The sequence below is a fragment of the Lampetra fluviatilis genome, chromosome 21 (genome assembly GCF_964198595.1).
Source record: "Lampetra fluviatilis chromosome 21, kcLamFluv1.1, whole genome shotgun sequence".
NCBI lineage: Eukaryota > Metazoa > Chordata > Hyperoartia > Petromyzontiformes > Petromyzontidae > Lampetra > Lampetra fluviatilis.
Window position 1 is genome coordinate 12,456,227 of NC_136295.1, and position 12,479 is coordinate 12,468,705.

The window sequence follows — 12,479 nt, forward strand, 5'->3', positions numbered from 1 at the left end:
CCAGAGGCGCCACTCACGAACGTGGAGTTGGAGATGAACTCCGTCGGTTTGGGGTTCCCATCGACTTTCTTCTTCTGGACGTTGCCATTGCTGTCTTTATAGATGTACTCGTCGTCTGTCGGGTGGAGCAAAACAGCAACAGCGAGGAGGACGATTACCGTTTAATCATCGTCTTCAATCGTCAATAATCATCAATCGTCAAGCAGGTGAACGAGCAATGCCCATCAGAGCCCCTACCCGCAACCTCCCCACCCCTGACCTGTTATCCACTCCAGACCGAACGACCTGGGGTTGTATCTCCCAGCGAAGTAGTCGTCCAGGGTGAACGTTTTCCTCTCGTCCACCGGATCGTCTGCAACGCAAAGGAGGAGACGGACCACGGGGTCGTGAGACTCCTCGATGCGGTGAGTGTTTGCGGTCTGCCTGCGGTGCTGGGCGTGCCGGCGAGGGCAGGGAGGACTCGCCTGAGCTTTGGAGAATCACCAGGGGCAGCACCACGATGAGGGTGATCACCACGGCGACGGCCAGCGCCACCAGAACTCCTCGCAGCACCTGGAATTTCAAATTGGTAGTTTAGTTTGTTGACCCGGGTGAGAACTCGGGAGAGCGGGATGAGTCTCATTGGTCAGAGTGTCCCTGGGGGCATCAACGTGCCAGTTGGGGGGGTGATGACTGCTGTGGGTGGTGTACAATCCCAATTGAGCAGTACATTTGCTGGTAATTTCTCCAATTTGGTAAATTTCCCTCCGCTTGCGTATGACATTAGGGGGGGGGGGTGTTTAATGTCCACTCTGAAGCAGACGCCGCAGGAATAATCGCTGCCGCCGCCTCCGCCCCAGGCCGCGTCATGGCAAGAGTGACCTGGGTCATCAAGATGACAGAAACGAAACAAATACAACCAAAGCGCAACAATGCAGCAAATAGAAAATGACGAGGTCAAAAAAAACACAATTGGCACGTGAGAAATCCCCTTCCCCCCCACAAAGAAAATATTGAGCACCGCTAAGTCGGCTCCAGCGAGCGTGCACCGGGCATGTGCGACACACACAGGTGTGTGACACACGCCTGTGTGTGTCACACACCTGTGTCTGTTGCACAGGTCTGTCGCACAGGTGTGACACACAGGTGTGTGACAGACAGGTGTGACACAGAGGTGAGACACACAGGTGTGTGACATACACAGGTGTGTGACAGACACAGGTGTGACACACAGGTGTGACACACAGGTGTGTGACAGACACAGGTGTGACACACAGGTGTGACACACAGGTGTGTGACAGACACAGGTGTGACACACAGGTGAGACACAAAGGTGTCTGTCACACACAGGTGTGTGACAGACACAGGTGTGACACACAGGTGTGCGACACAGTCCCATGGCAGGGGGCCTTTTCCTTCCATATGGCAAGCGTTGTTGACGTCTCCCGCAGTGGTTTTCACTTTAACCACCCCGGATCGATGATGGACTGGGTTAACCTGCACCCCCCCCCCCAATCGAAGCAAGTTCAACATACATACACATACCTGTCAACCCATACAGTTTAACTCGTATTCTTGTACAGGGAAATTATTTTTTTAGGTCCAGACGGCGTACAGCCGTTTCAATGCGGGCAATTTGTTTTAGTCAGTTTTCTGTTTCTTCCCTTGTGATGGGACTTTGTAGGGTGAACGTTGAGATTTCTAAGGACACGGGGTGACCAATAAGGTCTGAATTGGTCTCTAATAAGGTAGGCACTGATAAGGGGTTGCCAGGTATGCACACACCCAGGAGTTGAACTCGCAACCTTCTGATAGCGGGCGGTCTCGCTCTCTACCGCTGAGCCAGCCGGGCCCGATCGTCCAGTACCGCGGCCACGCGTTCGGCGTGGGCCATCAAACTGCCCGGTTGTCCTGGGACAGTCCCCACGGTGATTTCAGAAAGGCCATCCCAAGAAAGGCCGTCCCAAGAAAGGCCGTCCCAAGAAAGGCCGATCCCCGGTGCGGCGCTTTGAATTAAATCGGTGATGGATTTGGGTCCCGCTTTCAAAATGGGGGTCCGGCTTTCTGTTTTGCTCAATTTCATTCTCGGGGAAATCGCTGGGGCTGGCCGAGCCGTGGGTGGAAACTCGACCGGGATCGGGGTGAAATCCCGGATGATTATTCGTCGTCGGCTTGACACATCGGTTAAAGCCGCATCGGTTAATCGACTACAATCGATGAAAATCGCTCCTTCGCTCACAATGCATGTATCTAATTTTGGTCTCGATGGAATTGTGTGGCACATTGGCCAGCGCATGAAGCTGGCCACTTCGATTCGATTCCCGGACTACGACAAGCTTCAGTGGCAAGCGATAGCTGAACCAACCCAGCACTGACCAGCGTGGTGAAATATGGTCAAACAACCTCCGTGACGGACACGGCGTGGGGAAATGCAGCGGCGTGAACCAGCAGTGGATTGACTAGAAGGCTGCATCGCATAGTGCATCATATGTAACTGCATACCTTTCTAGATTTTTTTTCTAGAAGTTTTCGTGACTGCAAGGATTCATACTCTTTGGTTTTTTCGGTAAAGTCACGTAGGTAAAAAAGAAAAGAAAAAACAACTAAATTAAATCACGACGTTTTGGAAGCAACACAAGCATCCGTCATCAGGTATGTCTGCTCCAGCAAAATTACTGTAGCGTATGAAGAGAGCTCTTCAGAGACAACGTGTTTATATAGGGTGTTAGGGGGGGAGCATGCGGCAGGCCGTGTAGCATCGCGGGCGGTTGGGCAGGGGATTAACATGAGTTAAGCCGATAGATAACCATCTTTTTTCTTTCGTGATGCCAGGGGAGGGGAGGTTGAGTGAGTACAGTGCCGGTAAGACGAGTAATGGTGGTGTATCAGGCTGGGAGTAAAAAACTGGAAATATGGATATGGCTGTAAAATTACAAGGCAGCTAAAGTTTGACTTGGTTGATGAAATCCTTCCAATGATTGCTTAATTTAAAACCATCCTCTCGGTTGAAGTTGTCTATGTTGGTATATCTGGATGGCTTCATGGACAAATCTTTGGTAGTATCCAGACGGCTTGCAGAGTACTTTGGTATCGGAGAAAACAATATCATGAGATTCTAGATTTGAAGCTTAAAGAGTATAAATATCATGAGAACCTGCTGTGTTGAAACAATGATCGGCTACAGCAGAATAATTCGTCCTACCGTGTTTTAAATCTGACTTGGGCTCGCGAATGCGATCAGAAATGTCGTTTCGTTTCCCCGATATGGCAATCACCACAGGTGCAACTCAGTTTGTAGACACCAGGGTACTGTAAGTCAGGAATGACATCCTTTACGGATGGGATCAGACTACGGATTTTGTGTACTGTACTGAATCGGACCTGGATCTTGTGTTTGTTTAGAATTTTGGAAATCTTTTTGGTAACGCCTGCTATGTATGGCAACATAATGATTTTGATCGGAGTCTCAGGGGGTTGTTTCTCCCCGGTAGGAGCAACAGCTTGGCGGATAGCACGGTCCGAGTATCCGTTCATCTTGAGGGCCAGATGTACATGTTTTAATTCACTGGCCAGGTGGTGTTGGTCAGAGATGCAGTGGGCCCTATGGTATAGTGTTTTGATGAGGGAATTCTTTTGTGCCGGATGGTGGTGGGAATTAGGCTTCAAGTAGGAATCTGTGTGGGTGGCCTTCCTGTTAACAGAATGTCCCAAAGAGCCATTGGGCCTCCTCTCAAACAGAACATCCAAGAATGGTAGCTTGCCATCCTTCTCCACTTCTATGGTGAATTTGATGGATGGGTTTATGGAATTGATGTGGTCTAGAAATTGGTTCAATGCTGGGAGGCCATGTGGCAAAATGACGAAAGTGTCATCCAAATATCTCTTCCACAGGGAAGGACGTAGGGTGGATGTCTGGATGGCGTCTGTTTCAAATTTCTCCATAAAAACATTGGCTATCATTGGTGACAAGGGGGAACCCATTGGGGTACCCTCATTTTGTTTGTAGAAGGTACCATTCCAGGTGAAGTACGTGTTGGTGAGGCAGTGCCTAACCAGCGCAGGGACATCCGGGTTCAATTATTGTTATGGTGTAAGGCACTGGAACCTTGGTGAACAGAGACCACATCAAAGCTGACGAGGACATCATCAGGAGAAAGTACAATGTCCTTGACTAGAGAGACCAAGTGAGTTGAGTTAAGTACTGCTGAGGTGGCCTTGCCAGTAAAGGGAAGCAGAGTATCCGATAGAAAACGGGCTAGCTTGTAGGTAGGTGAGTTGATCGTGGACACGATGGGCCGTAGTGGGGCACCTTCTTTATGGATCTTGGGAAGACCATAGAATATGTGCCTACCTTATTTGAGACCAATTCAGACCTTATTAGTCAACCCCGTGCCCTTATAAATCTCAACGTTCATCCTACAAAGTCCCATAACAAGAGAGAAACACAAACAAATAGACACTTTTTTGGCCGTATTGAAACGGCTGTATGCCGTATGGAACTGAAAACTAAATTTCCATGTACAAGAATACGGGGTAAACTGTATGGGTTGACCGGTATGTTATATCAAGGCTCATGAAGCGAACCAACTGGTGTAATAACGTTGCGTCTACGCTACAGTATACGTGTAAACAAGTCAAACAAGACGCGTGACTGCAGGGGGGGGGGATGGTGGGTCAAGGGCCTTCTTAACGCGTGAACGCGTGTGAGCACGTGGCCACAGCGTTCCTGTCAGAACGCGGCTGTAGCATTAAACGACACCGCGACGCTTGTGCCAGGCTAGGTGCACTTTAAGAGGCCACATGAAGTGCTGCTGGTATTTAGGTCACGTGGGGGGGGGGGGGAGAAGGACGTCAGACTGTCGCGCAAGTGCTGTTCGCCGGTAGCACCACGGTGGTGCTGTCTGCACACCGCGCCAGATACTGCGTTTATTTAAGGCCGAGTCGACCTAAGGGAGGCTCGGCACCGGTTCAAATACTCGCCACTCGTCATTGGTGGTGAGCGGAGCCCACTTGAATGAGTCCCTCTACGACGCCACGTGGGGCGGCACACGTCTCGATTTAAGCCGTCACGTGGGAACGACGACGTGTTTAGCAAGCATCGGGCGTGTGCAGCGCACTACCAAGTTCCACGCGGAGACGATTCGGTAAATACGGAGGACGAGGACGCATCGTTTGAGGGGGGGGGGGGATGTCGCGAGTACTCGAGTTACAGGGCAAGCAGCAGCCGCCGCGGCAAATCCATCGCAACGTGCACAGTCGCCTCGGGTCCACTCAGCACTGACCTTGTTCATGGTGTCAGCCCGGCCGCTTCGTCTGCCCGCGGTGGTGCCGGCGCTGTGTCGCTCTCACAGTCCTGGTGGTGGTGGGGGGCGGGGAAGGGGTGATGGGGGGGGGTCCAGGGAGGATCACAGGCGACCACGGATTGTGTTCGCGCTGCCTCCACGATTCGTCTACCCCTTTGGGGTCCTCCCTCGTTCTCTCTCCACAAACCTCCCCGTGTCATTCACCTCACCGCCGACACCCCCGCCGGCAAGCTCCCCTTCACGCCAGACCTCCACCTCCTCCTCCTCCCCACCACCTCTTACTCCCTCCCCGTTCTTCTCTCCCTCAGTTACCACTGTTGCTGCTAAAGTTCACAAACACGTACAACTTATCTGCCTATTGCTGCTGCTGCGTTGGCAGTGGTGCACACGCACAGAGAACAACAACACTCAAACGCGTTCGCGTGGCTGTAAAAGGACAAATATATAATAGGCGACGTTTCGGGCAATGGGCCTTATTCATAGCACATGAACCATAGAGGTCGGAGAAGTTTGATGGAGTGAATGAGAGTGAAAGACTGCACGACGCACAGAGCAGCAGAGGGGAGTCGCGCTCTGCTCAAGTCACAAAAGGCAAAGGTGCAGCTGTGAAATTGCCCGCTCACGCCTCTGCTGCTGGCCAATAACAACCCCCCAGAAACGACTCGGAAGAGATGGGAGTACGGGTCCCACATTTGACCCCACCACACAGGCGCGCCATGCTTGCCGGATCGCCTGTCTGTAGTGTGCCCGTGTACACTTCATGCCGCGCCGGGAAATCGCATTGAACCTGAGGACGGACTCTGGATTGCAACCCCTGGACTGACGTCCTCGTTTGTGATCTATTTTAACAAATAATTACAAAGTTCCAATAATTATCGCTCGATGGAGGAGCTGGTGCTGCAGGTATTGTTGATTCACGTGCTGCACTAGGAACCCAGAAACCCGAGTTCGATTCCTAACCACGGCTCCCACATCAGTGGCGAATGACATCCGGAACCGATCCCCGGGCCCTCCCCCGTCACCTCCACGAACCCGGATTGACCAGCGTGGCGAAGTATGTTCAGACAAACCCCGTGACCAACAAGGCACGGGGAGGCCTTCATCGAGCAGTGGATTGACAAATGGATGCGATGTAAATAGTATTCATTGCAAGTGCTCCCCCACTAATAGGTTTACCATAGCAGCAGGCTTCGTGGCTTTCTGCCAACTATACTGCATTAATTACCCACGTGTTGAGTGTCAGGACCTCATGCTGTATACGTCTCTGTAGCGCTATGTTCACGTGCTATGAAGGGCCATTGCCCGAAACGTCGCCAATGACGTATTTTATTTTAAGGCCAACGCAGCAGCGGCATCAATTACATCGATTTGGTTCTATGTTCGTCAATGTGTCGGTATGAGTAAAGGCGCTCTACAAATATTAAATAAGATATGGATCTCGATTGAAATATCTATATAAGGCCACGGCTCACTTTGGAAGTGCAGGTACGTCTATAGGTCTCGATGTAAGGCTGTGGAAGTTACCGGGTCACTTTGTAAGTCTGTGGATCTCCCGGTGGAAGTACTGTATGCAGGCCCCTATAGAAGTGTGTAAGTCTACGGGTCTTCATGCAAGTCCGTGGTAATGTTGGATTCACAGTGTTTCTCTCAGGCCGTGGCTCCCTACGTCGACGTTTTAAGTTTTCTACCCACGTCTCACGCTCCCTCCGTCCCATCCGATCTCAACTCCCCCTCTCTTTCTCACGGCTCCGCACTCCGCCCCGCTCGGCATCTTGAACCTCGACCACGCAAGGCTGATCGAGGTGGCTTCCCCGCGCCTTGCTCAGCAGTGGTGTTTTTCTAGGTGGCACCATCACCAGACGCAGTTCAACTCCAGCCCCAGGACTTTAGAGCCGATGTGTCTTTTTTTGAGGCCCTCAGGTTCCAGAAAGTTGGGCCAGTGACAGGTAATAATAAACGCGTCTTACAGTCAATGAATGATGTTTAGTTTAATACCAAGCCAAGGTAAACTACTCGGGGTTAGGGGTGTAATGATTCACCAGTTCGTGACAATGGATGTTCGTGACTCACGATTGAGAGTAAGTTGGTAATGTTTTTACATTGCGGCGAGTATAGCGGCCTCTAGTGGCGTGTCACGTGGACCCGTGACACCTACAGTCACGGTGCAACGTCAGTCATTGAGGTTGTTTGACCATACTTCACCACAGTGGTCAGTGCGGGTTTAGTGAATGGGGGCTGCACATGGCCAGTTGAGGTATCACTCGGTGGTGGTGGTGGGTGGGGGAGGCGCTGTCATTTTTCGAGTGGCCCCAAAGTAGTCGACCCCAATAAAAGTAACAAAATGAACAAGCAGACGACGATTTAGCACGTAGGTTTTCGCAACCAATATCAACAAACCTTACTAATTGGCTGCGGCGGGTTTAACGACGCATTTATATTTACGCGATCTAACCCAAAAAAAACCCGTGTTATGAAAGCGAGATGACGATTTTTCTCCTTCACACATCTGTCAACCACGCGGCCTTCTGTACGGGCATCATTTCAGCGGCATTGATTCAACACAAGCAAACGTTGCACCGGTGTCGATATGAAGTCGTCTCATCAGCAGAGCCACGCTTGCTCGAACCAAATGCTGACGAATTGCCAGATGGTGCAAGGCAAGGACCCCTCTCTTTGTTAGCACGGTTGGCTACGTACTGTGCGAAAGAGGTTTGCCATACACACATTTAAGGTGTGGGTCCTAGCAGTTGATTAACATTTTTCGAGGAGTAATCGACTCGGAAGCTTCATATATCGTCCCAGCTTTAAAGCGATTCGAATCGACGCATCCTTAAACCCCCAAACCTCGGGGTCACTTTTTCGCTGAACGTAGCCACATGTGCTCGCCGTCTCGTCTCGTGTTTTCGCGCCTGTGCGTGCGTGCGATGTCTTCGACTTTTTCGGCCCCCTTCAATTATTGACGCCGCGTGCTTCGGAGGGGCCAGACGTCGCTGTCGGCCCTTGCTCTTTGCGGTCATCGCCGCAGTTAATGAGTAATCTCCCGGCTGCGTCCGCTCCGTCACTACGGTTAGCGCCGCAATTTATGGCGCATTCGCTTTACGAGCCGCTTATCTCGACCGCTGTGTCAGGCGCCTTCGGTGCAGACTTTGAGACATCGGAAGGTTTTTTTGTTGTTGAGGACTTTTTGGCGTTTTTTTCTTAACTTTTCCTTCCATTTCCTTGCCGAAGAAGCTGCCGGCACGTGGAGCGAAACGTCGGACGCCGCACAGCTCTCCCCGCAAGCGCGCCGGGGGAGAGCAATTCGGCAGCACAACCGTGAAAATCTCACGCGGTGCGGCGGCGTGACGAGGACTTAACGATGTCCTCCCGCATTTCTCAGCGTTTGCCTCAACAACGTTTTCCCCTTCCTCTCAAAATCCCCGTGGCATGCCAGCGCTGTCCGATCCGCATCGCTGTCCCATCCGCATCGCTCTCTCGCTCTCTGCTGCCGTCTCTGATCTGCCCGGGCTTATTTGGGGTTTTGTTTTTGATGGGCCGTGGCGGCGGCCGGGCACAGTGTGATGGGAACGCGTGAAACCGCAAGGCGTGTATCTTGCCACGCCGCTGTTTCCTGCCCGCGTGTGTCACGTGAACCACGAACCTCCCTGGGTCGCGGCCTCCTCATGTCCGTCTTCATTTGTGATTGCCTCCGCCCTGAGTACAAAAACCGTCGTACGAGATGACACGCTCCGAGGGCCAGATTCCCATGTCGAAGAAGAAAGTTCCCAAAAGATACAGCCTCCCCTCCCCCACCTCCCACCGCCTTGGCGACTTGCAAGATGATTGTGGTAGATTTGACACACGTCGTTGGCAATGAGAGACAGGGGAACATTGTTTTGGTCCGGTAAATAAATAAGTAAGTCGCGCAACGCAACATTCCGCACATCCCGTGTGGGTAAACAACTCACATTTTGTAATGCGCCCGCAGGGTAACGAATCATCTCGGGCCCTTTGTGCGCAGCGGGCGGTCAGCAACCCACGGCCCACGACCTCGTCCCATACGGCCCGCGCCGACATTGAGGGCCTACCGCTTCGAGTTTATCCATCGCTGCAAGTAGCATCTTGGCGTCACTGATCGGCTACTTAGAGGGAGCGGACTATTCCTGATTTGGCTTGAACACTGTGATGTGTGTTACTGTTTGTTGGTGCCTCCAACGTTATTTTCAAGTCGTATCTGCACCGCGGTCAAGAAAGGGCCCCCCTCCCCTCCAGTGCTGTCGTGAACAGATAGACCACCGGCGTGGACCCATGTCCTGAAACTCCGCTAACACGAGCACAGGGCACGGTTTGTCGTGTCGGGCGCGGTGCTGGCGGGCGCTGAGTTGGCATTCTCGGTAGCAAAGCCACGCCGTGGTTTGCTATCGGTTGCCCCCACAGGGTCGGCGCGATTAAAATCGCTCCTGGTGAGCGTTTAAAAGTCATTGTTACTTCCTGCCCTTTCAGCCTAAGAATGTCCCATCGTGTACTGTATTTGTGTGTGCGCGTGTGTGGATAATCGGTGCCAGAAGCCCGGGTGGTACCACAGCCGCCTAAGGATACCAATGCGTTGATGTAATGGGGCACACGTGTAGTAGTTGCCAGTGACATGCACAGCGAGGCATTAGCAGAACGTTGCCAACGTACACACGCGGAGGCACCACCCTGTTGCTAATCCACTGCTGGATGAGCGCCTCCCCACGCCGCGCGGGGGGGAGGGGCGTGGTGGTTCGTCGCGGAACGGTGCTGTCGAAGAACACATCGCTGAGAGGGGGGGCATATGCAGTATCGTACAACAGCAATGAATGTTGCAGCGCCGCCCTCTGCTTGCTCGCCACAGCCTCGCGTCCTTGAGACGGTGGCCACCCGTCCAAGCAAATTGACTCTGCGAGGCTTTCCGTCGTATTTTTCGAGGTTCCCCACGGCCTATAACACCTCCTACGCATGGAGGTCGCCCATCCAGCATTCACTAGTCGATGTCCTCGACAGGGTCAGGAGTTCACGTGGAGGAGGCCTCCTGTCGTAGTGCCTGCGCGGTGACATTCTGAGTTATTGGGACGCCGTTCTCTCGCAACGGTATTTCTGGACACCGGCGACGTTCCACCTCCCTAAGCCATTAAACGCGTCTTTTGAAACGTTGTCCAAACGAAGGTTTGAGGTGAGAGCCAATGCATCAGCACACGGTCCATCTGTAACGAGGGTGGGGGGGGGGGTCATGATGCAGATGATTGAATATGAAGAACGCTTCGGTGTAAAGTTGTGCTGCTATTCGGGACTCCCTGTAAGAGAGGACCAGTCGCATTGATAAAAGTGTCATTTCTCAAATCTTGCAGAAATGAACGTGAACGAAAACTTTGCACTTTACTCTGGCAGCTCCCCCGATCCCCTTCCTCGCCGGCTAATGAAATACTTTCGAGGACAAACGAGTGCTGGAAAGCGTCACGGGGTCCCATGCGTAGGCATGATTTTTCCACAACTTGTTTGTACGGCTTTGAAGCGCAGAGCGCCCCATTCGTCTGTCTGAAAAACGTTTCCAGTGGAATTTATAGACCGGGGCCCTGGCTGAGCATTCTCCTCTGAGAGCCGCCCTCTCATACGGGAACCACGTGATGAATGTCCCCCCACCCCTCCATGTGTGCGACGTGAAATGTAAACAAACCCCAAGTGCGCAGTCAACGCTGCAAAGAATCATTCATCAGCGCCACGTCAAGGGGCGTGTTTATTCCACACACACACAATTCACCCGGAATGCGCTCGGTCATCTCGTCGCCACGACGATAGAACGAGAAATCGACGCTTGAATCAAAACGCTTGATTCTGAATCGTGACTTAAATGCACTCGATTGCATCGGTGGTGGTAGAAGTGTTCCACCGCGCTGGCAATTTGCACACCGCTCTTGGGACCTGTCTTCAAAGCACGCGTTGGTTCGTTAACCCTTTCCAGCGGCCCTGCGCCCCCTCTCCTCCCATATTGAGAGTCGAGTTGAGACGCTCCACGTGTTGTCAGAGCGAACGCGCAGCGATTGCATAATCTCAGCAGCTGTTCTCGGAAATCAGTTAACGGGACGCCAAATAGTCGTTCAGAACAACGCAAACCACTCAGGGCTTTCCACAAACGCGCCAAGTCTCTAACACGCGCGCTCTGCCCTAACGGTGGCAGGCATTTCGCGCCTGGCGCCACCTCTCCGCACCCTCCTGCGGGCGCTATCCAAAGTGACAGGTTCGCCAACGGCAGCCCCGGGCAAAAAGGCCCGCTTAGCTGGGGAAACGCCACCGCGGCTCTGCGTGTCCTCTCCCGCGAGGAGGTGCGAAATTTAATGAGCGGCGATGCCCGCGTGAGCAAAGCGCGGCGGCGATGCCTCGCGGCCGCGGTGGCGCGAACGGAGCAGCCACCACGCTCGCTTGCGATCAGCGTTCGAAGTTTCCTGCGGCCGTTGGAGAGGAACGGCGTTAGAGATTCAGCTGTAAGAGGTTTCGCCATTCAGTTGCTTTGTCTGAGAATTTCAGATACACCCCCCCCGCCGCCGCCTACCCACATTGAAAACGGAAGGGAATATTTCACTTGAGATATTGTATACAATCGACCACAGAGCTTTGAGATCAGCCAGGCCCGTCTGTCCTGGTATACATTCCAGAGGTCGCCGGTGCGAGCGAGCAGTCGCTGTGGCTGCATCTTTACCTTCAGTGTAATGAATTATTTTGCAATCAGTTGTTTTACACGAATTCGTGCAGTCTCAATGTCATTCGGTATTGCTCGTAAATCACGACACTGGCTCGTAGCTTATTACATTTGCAAACGGGTTTTCTGCGCAATGAGAAAACCCACGCCCTGCGCGAGAAGGTATTACTCAATCCCCGTACAGATGGATACAGATGGCGATGCGTCCACTTGCTGTGCTGCCTTCTCCTGGCGAGCCAGGGCATGGCACCTCCGCGAAGCCCACGGGAAGGGAGTGTCACAACATCCGTGCGATCCACGTGGCCTCACCAACAAACCAATTGTGAATGACGACAATGACGATGACGACAATGACGATGACAACAATGACGACGATGACGACGATGACGACGATGACAACAATGACGACGATGACGACGATGACGACAATGATGACAACAATGACGACGATGACGACAATGATGATGACGACTGATGACGACGATGACGACATTGACGACAAT

At 52.6% G+C, this 12,479-nt stretch overlaps 1 protein-coding gene across 2 annotated transcripts in view; it reads right to left on the reverse strand.

Annotated features, from left to right (window-relative positions):
• Window positions 1-12,479, reverse strand: part of DPP4 (dipeptidyl peptidase 4) — a 47,917-nt gene that overhangs the window by 30,073 nt on the left and 5,365 nt on the right. The window contains exons 2-5 of one of the 2 annotated variants that reach the window (XM_078866103.1): window positions 5,262-5,332; window positions 465-552; window positions 260-352; window positions 18-115 (exon numbers count right to left, since the gene is read on the reverse strand). In XM_078866103.1, the coding sequence (XP_078722229.1) occupies window positions 18-115; window positions 260-352; window positions 465-552; window positions 5,262-5,270 (288 nt within the window). In that variant the 5' untranslated portion in view covers window positions 5,271-5,332. Of the gene's footprint in view, window positions 1-17; window positions 116-259; window positions 353-464; window positions 553-5,261; window positions 5,539-12,479 lie in introns of those variants that run through there. The other variant, XM_078866102.1, reaches the window with a different exon arrangement.